The sequence below is a fragment of the Astatotilapia calliptera genome, chromosome 11, assembly GCF_964374335.1.
Source record: "Astatotilapia calliptera chromosome 11, fAstCal68.1, whole genome shotgun sequence".
In the NCBI taxonomy this organism is placed as follows: domain Eukaryota; kingdom Metazoa; phylum Chordata; class Actinopteri; order Cichliformes; family Cichlidae; genus Astatotilapia; species Astatotilapia calliptera.
The window spans coordinates 8,052,062-8,064,144 of NC_137432.1; the positions used below are offsets into that span (position 1 = coordinate 8,052,062).

At 39.1% G+C, this 12,083-nt stretch overlaps 1 protein-coding gene across 2 annotated transcripts in view; it reads right to left on the reverse strand.

The window, feature by feature from the left end:
- vps13b (vacuolar protein sorting 13 homolog B) overlaps positions 1 to 12,083 on the reverse strand; it is a 301,375-nt gene that overhangs the window by 230,916 nt on the left and 58,376 nt on the right. For both annotated transcript variants that reach the window (XM_026183458.2, XM_026183460.2), the window contains exon 16: positions 10,021 to 10,142. In XM_026183458.2, coding sequence (XP_026039243.2) covers positions 10,021 to 10,142 — 122 coding nt within the window. The remainder of the gene's footprint in view (positions 1 to 10,020; positions 10,143 to 12,083) is intronic.

The window sequence follows — 12,083 nt, forward strand, 5'->3', positions numbered from 1 at the left end:
GGGTTATAGCTATCGAGCTTTAACTGCTGCTTTAGGCCACACATAACCACAAAAATGCATATACCTGTCCAGACACAAATAAATAATGTTGGCAAAAGTGCACATACATCTGCATGCAAACACATGGTGAAACACAAGCTCTGTAACACTATAAACCAGTACGAGCAGGTTAGTGGGCCAGAGCATAATGAGCAGGAGTAATGAGGCTACAGCTGACAAGGGCTGCTGCTCTAACAACCTGCAACTGGAGCAGTTATAAAATTAGGTGCCAACACTTAAGGCTGAAAAGATGCACTATGCTAAGCATCTATAATACTGAAAGGAAGCATGTTCTTCAACCAGAGCGAAACAAGGGGAAAAGAGAAAAAGAACAAGAAAAACACGATTAAGCCATGCAGAGAACACAAAAAAGAACAAGGGGAAAACAACAAGCATATGTAGCATAAGAATACAGACTTGCAAGTCTATGTTATTCTCCAGGTAAAATAATACATTAAATGGGAGTCTCATTAAAGGAAGTATGTGGAAAAGCTCCAGTACAAACTCAAGCAGGAATAGATTATGTAACTGATATGTTGTTGCTTTGTACTTTTACAGAAATAAATGAAGGTAGCATAATTAAAGAAAGCTGGTTTGTGTTGCATAAATGTTCAGTAATTGGTTCCAATCCTGATATGTTGGCATTGGTGAAGATGTTTCGAAAAAGACAATAAGTGAGAAATACAAAAAAGCAAGTCCTCATGTTACAAGAAAATTCATTTTTTAAAGATCAGCATCTTGTGAGATTGAAGGACTATTACCAGGTGCAGCTGGTCCTAATGGTTTACATAGTGTCCCAAAATACAAGCTTGGAACCTGCGCACAGTTTCCAGAACCTACATTTTCTTATTACTCATATCCTGTACAGTACCAAAAATCAGTTGCCTCACTCTTTCCAAAACACAACAACATAGACAGCTGTGGGTTCTGGGACATCAGCAGTAAATGTGGAGCAAGGTGTCTGGTCTCTCCATAGACCACAGAAAAAGAAAAAGGCACACTCGCACAGAGACCCATCCCTGGCACAAAGGCATTTTTTTTTCTCCAAGGGGGCTAAATGGGAAATTACTCATAAAAACCTTCACCAATATAAGCTGTTAAAAGTGCAACATGATGAATGTTAAATTAAAGGCAGTTTAAAAAAAATGCAAATAGGACCATCAATTAACTTTCCACAAGGCTGACAATGTGAGACTTTCTCTTGACTTTAACTTATCTGAACCTATTTTCAAAGTCCACAGTAACACCAATGCAATCCATTACGGGCTGACATATTTGTCTGATAGATACAACAGATAGCCACTGTCCTGAGACCAGTTATCTAAAGTTTCTTCAAATCATTCACTGCCACACCTCACCTTAATTAACCAATACAAACATTTCCCAACTCAACTAGTTGACAAAATCCTCTACTACTATTTCCAGAGCTTCTATGGAGGGATTTAGACTCCAGGTGGAGGGAAGGGAAGACTGACAGCTTGTACCTTTTGTCCTTTTTTCAGACTGATCTAAAGTACTGGAGAATTCCCAATCTCTCCGAGCCAAGGTCACTGACCCCCTCTTGAAAATAACCAGAGTGACTTATGGGCTGCTCTAAAGTCCCCTCTTTTATCATACTACAAAAGACACACTACAGTGTCTTGCAAAGCCTCCAAACGAAGATTATAAATCATGTAAGCACTTCACACTGAACAAAAACACCTAAGTGACCAACTGGGGAGGAGGGGGAAACTTTTTATCATTTTGCCACCCGGAGGTCAATTGGGTTAAATGGCTAGCATCTAAAGAGACTGAAAAAACACTACTACAGAAAAGTGATCCAGTCAAACGTGAATAAATAAACCTCTTGAAAAATGATAGACAAGAAACTCATTTAAAGGTACCGTTAACTCTCATAATTCTTTCCAGCAATTCATTTTATTGACCGTACATGGTCTATGTCATTGTTCTTATGAGAAATGTAGCTGCAGCTGCAGCTAAGCCTCATGTAGAAAGAAAACCTAAATTATATTTTTAGCAAAACGAGGTCCAACTTACAACTTGGTGATATAATTGGAAAAATTTTATGTCCCTTAAAATTCATGTATGATTATGACTTGAATTTTGATTTAAACTGGGCTCTGGATTCCTCAGTTGTGCAGATATATAGTTAGTGTAAGGAAATATTTTAAATTAAATAATCTCTCCATCATATAGTGAGGTTACACATTATGCGTGACGAGGAATTTCTTTTAAAGTTCTGGTGTTGCATTGCCTTCACCTTCCTTTGCACCATATTCAAGGTATTTTCAAGTCTGTCTTATGTTGATTTGTAACAATCAGCATTCTGTAACATAGCCAGCGTCTTTAACAGCTATGCAGAGGGTCAGCGAATGAGTTAGCGGTAGACGTGGACTGTACGTGTAGCCACGGCTCAAAGTTTTGCAGTTCCTTTGGGTCAAAGGTGTTCAGTGTGTGCATTTCTCAGTCACTGGTCCTGAACAGTCGAAACTCTTCACAGAACCCAACACTCTCTTTCGTCTCTCACACATAGACACAGACGCAGCCCTCCCGTTCCTCCCATCTGGAGCACCCCTGACCCAAATCACACACGTATGCACACAACCTCACATGGACACACATGAATACATGCACTGAGATCCATTCTCAGGAGAGGGCTTCATTACACAGGGATTACTAAAAGAAATGTTTTAATCAAGTTGTGCAGACAGCTGCAGACCGCAAGGCGAGAAAATGGCAATGACGTGGTTCATCAGGCGTTAAAGGAAAACATATCAAGAGGCCTGTGTATGTGTTTGCATAATGGGGTGTGTGTGTGTGTGTGTGTGTGTGTGTGTGTGTGTGTGTGTGTGTGTGTGTGTGTGTGTGTGTGTGTGTGTGTGTGTGTATAGCTTCCTGCCTCTGTCCAGCTGTGGTAGACATGCGGTTTTTGTCAAGGACACAGATAGATAGAGATAAGAGAATCTCAACCTACAGACTGCAAACCTAATAGCATATTTATGCTATACAGATTCTGCTTTGGACTGTCCTTTTATTGTAACATCTGCAGCAGTCAATAAAGCACTGCTTTTCCTCTCACAATCCTTTTGTAACCCAAGTGAATGGACCACCTCCTCTCCTCCATTGTCTTTGACCTTCATGCGCATGACAAGAAGGAATACCAGTTTTTATTATGCATTTTTTTTAACTCCACGCTTCTTAGCTAAATAAAGCTTAGACTTTATTATGGCGACACCATTCATTACTCCAAGCCTTATTACTACTTGTAGTTTTCTTCTCGTGCAGTAAAAAGTGAACGAGCTTCTTTCTAGGAAGCAGTGGATCAGTATTATGGGCTGGTGAGGAGGAAAGGACAGTGGAATGCACACCACAGTAGATGATAATCCACTCAGAGCTGATAATCCATGTATCCTTCCCCATTTCCCACTGTTTTCCCTCCCTCAAGCTTCAGTTCCTCAGATGACTAATTCAGGAATTAATAGAATCTCTCAGTCAACTGAAAACATCTACAGCTGCTCCTGAATCCACCATCTTAGACCTCATCTATATATACAAATAAAGTTTGTGGTTAAGTTTAAATTCAACAGACATTCTTGGACTGCAAATTATTGTTTCTTGAAAGCATAACATGTCCTTTAGCGCTGGTTCTAAACCCATGTTGATTTAAGCCACCAAATGACACTTGCAATCACAGGGGTAAGTATATAGTGAATATGATTATACTACGACGGACCAGTTTGACTGTCAAGACCGGCACAGAAGTCTCCATAAGAATAGGGATATCAATGACTACGAGCACAAGTCTTGCATTTGCCAATACCATACCCTTAATACAACGTTCTTGAATACATCCACTGATCTCCGTCAGCTAGAAAACCAAATAAAAGCATCTGAAAGCAGATGCAGAGGAGAAAAAATCCTTACCACAAAGTTGGCCAAAGAAGTTTATAGACTGTGCCACAAGAAATATGATGTTTGACCCTGCAGCTCACAATCCTTTACAGTCAGATGCTTCAGAGTTAAAAGTGGAACAATATTACATCATATGTCATTCCAGGCTTTTAATGCACACCTGTTAATACATAAAGACTACTTTGTTGCAGTTTATGCCCACGTCCATTCGACTTCAACATGTGAAAATGTTCGGAAAACATTTCCATGTTTCTGCAAGAACAGGGAGCATGTGTTGCCTTGTTGAGCCAAATGAATTCCCCACTGCTCCCGTGGCCTCCGAACTACAACTCAAAGCTGAGCATGACCACAGGAACCACATGCTGATTTGAGGTCATTCAATTATCCTACACCATACAGTGACAGCTCACTATAACATTAACCCTGCCCACACAAAAACCTTGATGAGCAAGGTCTTAACTGAGGCCCTTTTAGTGATTCCTTGATTAGGAAATCAACGCTTCTCAAAGGTTAGTGGAACAACACAATGGTTGATGCAGTAGCTGCATGTATGACATCATACAAAAATCATTATAATTTGTAATTAAAATGTATACTCAGAGCACGCAAATGTGTTTTTCCCCAACCAGCAGCAACTCCCAAATCAGTCTTCTTTAGCCAAAATGATTAACCAGTTCAACTTCTTAATGATATTGTCTGCCAAAATGGCTGTTGGACAAATATAACAGCCACAGTCAATGTTCTCAGCAGTAAATGCTGTTCATGTATATTTGCTAAATTTGAGTTGGATCTCTACTCAAGGACACAGAAAGCATTTGTCCTCCTGTTCTTGGCTGTGCTTGGAGACACAGACCAGGAGCAGCTTGCTATGACTAACTATGAACAGGAGTAATGAGGCATTACAATCACACCAGAAGCCTCATGCCTCAGATGCCTCAAGCAGCCTTCATAAATCACAACATGAGCTAATCTAGAGTCTAGACTACTGGTCCAGACATAGTAGTATGTACTTCTCAACTTCACATAAAAACCCTACTGGTAGTGTTAAAAGCTGAACTAACTATTGACAGTGTAATAGACTTGGACCAATAATTAGATATCAAGGGAAAACCAACATTCTTTTCTATTCTGAACCGTTTGCAAAGTAACTCAGCTTTCTGTGGCTATATAACATGCACCTGTAATGTCACATACTTTAGGAAATTATCCCCTAAGAAATAGCTGAACGAGTAACAGGGGCTGCTAAAAATGCCACATAAAAGCTGGCATGGGCTTGAATTATGGCCTGCAATGCGACGAACCACACTAAGCTGCTGCTGGTTTGTTGCTTGGTTGGTTGGTGGGCCCCGGCCTTGGCCTGTCTCCATATGTTGCTGCAGTCAGGTGGCCCTGCATAAGCAATATTATATGGTGTGAGCTCAAGTGTGTGTGTGTATGTGTGCTCATGTGTCTGAGTTAGGTTAGGTTTTGGAGAGATCGATGCAGGTGGCACTTCTAACATTCCCTTCCTCCTCCCACTCTTTTTCTATCTTGAATAACAGCTTTAACAGCCAAACCAATTGAGACATGCTGCAGAGTCCTTGTGAAGTTGGGGGCCAATATATTGGCTTTCACTGAACAACCCGACGCCTCTCGGCTGCTCCTTAATTTACCAGGACTAAAAGTGCATTTTAGAGGGTTTTTGGCTTTTGGAAATCTAATGATTTTAATTTGATTAGTTCATGCTAGTGTATATTCATGAGCATGAACTTTAGATAGAAAGCACTTAGAAACAGTGTAGAAAAAAGTGCTTGTGCGAATGGGTGTGATTGAGTGAAAGTACAAGTTGTGTAAAGCACTTTGAGTGCTCAGATTGAGTAGAAAAGAGCTATATACCAGTCTATTTACCATTTACCATATTAAGAAGAGAGACGTGTTCCACAGTTCTTTGCATGAGTTTGATAGATTGCAAAGTTTAACAAAAAAGTTTAGAAAAAACTAATGTGACTTGACCTTTGGATGCTCTTCTTCTCAGCTATGTTCAGCTGTGCTGAAAACACAACACCTAACCCTTATTACAGTTTGCATTTTCTAATTAGCTCTTATTTCTTAATTTTGAGTTAGTTTACCTTTTATTGATATTAGTTGTAGTGTCTATAATTATAATTATTTGTCAAGGGCAAAGTATTACAAAGTATTAGTATTAACTATGACGATGCAGCAGAGATTTTAATTTCTTAAAGTGGACCGGAAGAAACAGCTGATTTAATCATATGAAGTGGACCAATGTATATGGTAGGAGATCAACCTTAATGAGTGACACATGCTATATATGCAAAAGCTTTCTATTTGTATTCTCTTCAGGTGGGTAAAGTTTGTGGTGCCATCTTTAAAGACATTATCTCAGTGTTTCAGCCAGCACGTACTGTAAGAATTTAGCTCTACACCTCAGCCTGAAATCAAGTGACAGTGATCAAGTAGACCTAAGCTTAATGTTTACCAATAAGACAGCATTCACAAGTAGTTATATATTACTCATTAATGGTGTCTAAACACACTTTGTCAATGTTAGGAAAACCAACAGACCAGTTTTTTTGTGCAGTTTTCAACCTATTCAGTTCAATCCAACATTTCTACACTAACACAACAAAAATTCCTCCATAGCATTAAGCCAAGTGTACAAGGCTAAAACAACACAAGTGAGTGCCCATCCTAAGTAATGCTGACAAGAAAGGTTGTACCAACCACCTGGATACTTCTTGGACGTTTCAACCAACAAAACAAGAAGACATTTGGCTGCCTTCATGTTAGGTGATTTCAGCATGGAAAACTACAAGGTCAGAGTCTGCTGCAGAGCAATTATACTTTCCTAAAATTTCATTGTATTTAAAAACTGCAGAGACAAAGTCCCAGAGGTCTTGCATACATATAACCCCATGCCCAACGAAATCCAAGGCAGACGGGGAGAACATGTCAAGGCAGTGTAATTTCCCCAGTAAAAGCCCCTTGTTACCAACTGTGAGAAGTGGGAGCCTTTGTGGTGAGACTGAAGGAAATCTGAGCTATGCACTCATCGGCCAGCTCATCAGCAGACGTGCGTGGTCTTCATAGACACTCAGTGTCCCTCAAATCTCCCATGATTACCTGGCAGTCATACATACTTAAGCAAGAGCTGGCTGCCTACTGGCACCTGAGGGTGTGTATGTGTGTGTGTCTCCTACTCACAGACAATGCTCCACACTTTCTGTTATTTTAAACTTCAGAAGCATGTATAGCTCTGCTCAGTGTCTGGTCAGAGACGAGAACATCTTGGAAAGGGATATTGTTAAAGTTGCATCAGCTACGACAAGCCCTCCCAAAACAAATACCAGCGAAGTTAATTTAAACACTACCACCTGGTGGAGTGCATCTTCTGGGTGCCATACTGACCCAGTGTATCACTCTTGGGCTCAGCTTTTTCTGTTGTAAAGGGAAACCTCAAGCTTTTCAGGTTTCCATGAATGCATACAATCTATAACACAACTTTGCCGTTACAAGTTGTATGAGTTTTAATTTGAGATGGGGCAAGAGTTTAAACACTCTGAGGCCAGAGGTCAAATGAAATTAAGACCAACTCTCAGTCAGTGACCATTTCTATCTTTTCATTCTGACCCATAAACGAGTATTTAACATTATGAAAGCGACAGAAAAAAAAGAAAGAAATGGAAACATTAATTCATTTTTTGACTATTCAAACATTCCAACTGTGAGCAGTTAAACAACCACTCGCATATATCTCTTCTAACTACTGTCTGCACTCTGTCAAACCTGTTCTTCATCATTCTTCTAGGAGCAAACTATCACATTGTGTTTATTAGTTTCTGACTTGCAATACACAGGTCAAGAGGCAGGCTTTCTTGCCTCTTGCTTAGACGAACAGGGTCAAATAGAAGTCACATTACCTCTGAAATGACAAAACTAACAACACTAAGCAGCAAATCCAGCCCATCTAAAATACAGTGAGTGACAGTAAAATAGACAACTGTTAAAAAAAAAGAGAGAAAAAAAAAGTGAAAGTTGTTTGGTAGCAGATATACTGAAGTGCCTGGAAACGAGGTTAGTAAAAGTCAAAACCATCTGCAGCTCCGACAGGTTTAGATCTCAACTAATTGGGGTAAATCGGCTTCTAAGCTTGTGTTCTTGCACAGATTTCCTACTATAAACAATTAATTTGCGTAGACAAGTGTTGCATGAACAGTATATCTTGGTGGGGACTTTAACCTGACTCTACTCTAACCCATGCGAGCTTGTGTGGGTTAAGGCTTGGTTTTAGAATTGTGGTTAGAATCAGGTCAAGACTTTGTTTCTTTAGATCATAGCATGATGTACTGCCTTTCGCCTGCTTCACTTTGCCAGACAGGTTCTATTTAAGTGATTCCTTGATTCATCGAATCTAGCAGTAATTAGGCTTCAGTGTGGGAAGTGAAACTGAATCATAATCAGAATATTTTATTAATATCTAAGGAAAGGGCCAGGTGATATTGGATAGGACTCTTAATTTTAATTAAGAAAATCATCAGTTAAAAACTGCATTTTGTATTTACTAAAGTTATCTTAATCTAGAATTAAAATTTGATAATCTGAAACGCATGACCAATATGCAACAAAATTAGAAATGAAATACAAAGCACTATGTATCTTCAAATTCACGATGTCACTGGAAGCCCAAACCGGGAAATATTTATAGTGACTGACAATTGTGTGAGGCAAAAAAAACCCTGATTTTTAATGCACTGCCACAGCATATATGATGACATGTACCACAGTTCAGGTCAACTGCACCAAAGGTTTGCCCTCAGAACACTGTTAGTAATCCTGGGGGATCAATTCACGGTGTCCAACATGATTGATGAAAAAGTGACAGGGATGCTCCTGGCTGCATTTATGACCTGGAAAAGCCTACTGTTCTGGTGCTCATCTTCATCTTTATTTCAGCTATACAATTGTAAATTTTCAGTGTACAGAAAAAAAAAATCTGTTTGGTTTCTGGATTACAGCCAGAGATTCAACTCTCATCAGCTCAACTTGAAGCTTGGGTTAGTTTGACACAAGTTGATAATTGTCCTTTTTGCAAGTTTGAACTTCATGAAAATTAAATATGTATGAGGAAGTAGCAGGACTTCCAGGAAGTCATCTAACATCAGCAGGAGTGCTACAGGTCAAGTACTACTGCATAAGGATACCTTTCAGCCATTTAGGAGATAGTAACTACCTTTAAACAAGGCAATGATTTTGTTTTTTATCAGCAGAGCTGAGGAGCTTTATGACTGAACCTCATGACTAATAGCGTTAATAGAGTTGTAGTTAAAAAACTGTTTATTTACCTTAAACACAGAAAAACTAAGAACTGTAAATTATTCCCCCAATTCTGTCTACAGTCTCCAAATAGAGTGTTTAATGCTGTACCAACAGTTCCTCTTCCTTTCCATCTTTACTACTCTCACCGCTCAAATCCAAATGTGTCCAACTGTTCCATCCTCAAACTCTAAACATTGTCTCCTTTTCCTTCATCCCTTTTCTTTAACTTCTGAAGTCTCTTCCTCCCGCTAAGAGACATCTCCAATGAGTCATCTGTCTGGTAAACAACCAAAAAAAAAGAAAAAGAAAAAAAAGGGGAGCAACTTTTTCATGTCCCTAGACAACACTGTCTTTCTTCTTCTTGTGTTTCAAAGTAAGGAAACTGTTGCAGTTATTCCACACTGACGGTCGTTCTGTTTTCCCACATGACTGCTGAAAAACTGCCTCATCCATCACTTTAAATACCCTCATATCCACAGCCCACAAGAGATTGCACATCTTTATATATATAGCCATATATGTGTGTGTGTGTGTAAACATTTCCTATATGTTTTGCCTCCATGATCACACAATACAGAAATGATGCTATCATTATTATGTTAATTTTTTTGTGCCTCACACAATTGTTACAGGCACTGGCCGGTGAAACAATAACATTTCTATTTTCATTATAACTTGAAATATGCCCTGCATGTACACTGGGCTTTTAGCAATTTGCAGACTTAATCAGTTATATAACTGCTAAAAACTCACCACAATGCAGGCAACTGAATCAGTTTTCCATAGAGTGCAGTACTAAACGAAGGGATGATGGGGATGAGAGGTAAAAAAGATCCTTTATCCTGGCATGTCAACCCTGCCTGGAACCCAAACACCTGCAAAGACATAAAGGCAAAGAAATGAAGGGAGAAGACAGAGGGGAACTAACACGCTGAAAAAACACTGAGGAATTCACAAATACATTGGGAGAAAAAAAGAAGATGATCATGTGATAGCATCACACCAGCACACACCAGACCCATAACATGCAGACCAAACCCACAGTCAACCTTGGCCTTCATTTTGACCTTAAATATTTGTGACATTATTTCATCGACAAGTCTCCATAGACAGACCTATAAAAATGTGTCAAGGTACTCAAAAGCACATGTGTGGTAGTCCTTGTTACAGTAGGCTTCTCCACAAAATTTGCACTGATTAAATCTATATTCAGTCAGCCAAATAGCCCACATTTTTCCAGCATGGAGAAAGTTTTGGTTTGTCTTTTTTCCCCTAATTATAAGATTTAAATAAGATGCTGCATGATTTCATAATTATTAAATTATGGAAAAAGTACTTCTAAAGTAGGTGGCAGAGGGTGTCTCTAGGAGGAGGTTATGACAGTTTTACCAGCACCAGATATACTATCTTGGCTGGAATTTCTTTTTTTTAAATGTCCAGTTTGGTGGACTTATGGCCCCCAATACAATCCAGACACTCTTTAATGAGAACACATTTAATATACAGTATTTAGCATATTTAACACCCCAACTTTCATTTCCTTTGACCCTTACTACACAATTTTGAGACAATCTTGGACATTGCAGCACTATCCCACTGAACATAATCTGTCCATATGGAACTGTATACCAGCCACAGTACTCCTCTCACAACAACAGCTGGTTTTACAAAATAAAAATTATAAAAAGGTTTACTCTCTTGAATTTGCATTAAACCCAATTTAACTTTTTAGCCTGTACTTGACCTGTCACAGTTAATGGGGATAGGGTTAATAATGAGTCTTTATCACTTTTTATCTGGCTACAGTAACAAATATATGAATGTACAAAGTAATGTTTTATAAAAAAGATAAAAAATGATAAAGACAGCAACAGTACTTAGAAAAATAAACCACTGTCTAACTCTGCTGTTTGTCATAGCAGGCGTGGGTCTCACAATCTCATTCTCATTATCTAAGCTCCTGGAAGCCACATATAATATACTCCCAGCCCAGTGTTTACATACTGTTGATAGCACATGGTGGTAAAGTCCTGTTTAATATTGGAGGTAAGAGATGATGGCTGGGCCTAGCTGTCCAGCATCCAGCTGCTGTAATGGTGTACTAGATCATTTTTCTGTGTAGATCAACAAGCCAGCAGACAACATGCTGGAAAACAATAATTTATTTATAATAGGACAAATGGCCTATGGCTCTAATATATCAATTACTAGATAAAGATGTAGACATAAAAAAGTCACATTTAAATTCAATTGCCCACACAAAACACTCAGCTTTCTATTGGAAACTAGATTTCTGATCGCTATTCAGCAGTTTCAGTCCCGATTCAAATAAACCAAACTTTAACATGACCATTAACTTCTGTGGTCTCTTGTTAAGCAACCAGACTGACTTAAAGCTTTTGCCTGCAATCATGTAAAAGTAGGACAATGGCTAACACTACCCTCAACACAGATACCTAAGCTCTGACAGCCAGCGTCAATAAAACACAGATTTAGATAAGCCTTAGTTTATACCCTTTTCAAATCACTTCCTGAATTGGGTGAATTGTAGCTAGAATGACCTCCACCCTGTCATGATCCCAGTGCAAAAACCCAGATGGAGACTGAGAACCTTAATGGTTACAGACAACGATTGGCTGATTGGTCACAATGATCCTTGGCCACTGACCAGATGACTGTTAACCCTGCAGTGACCCTGTGATAAGGACTACCAGCATGACGTACAGTAAACATCCTGCCTTAAAAACACACTGAAGCAATACCAGGCCAGAATGAAAAGATGACAAATTACACCCAATCTATTATCCAAACTCCCT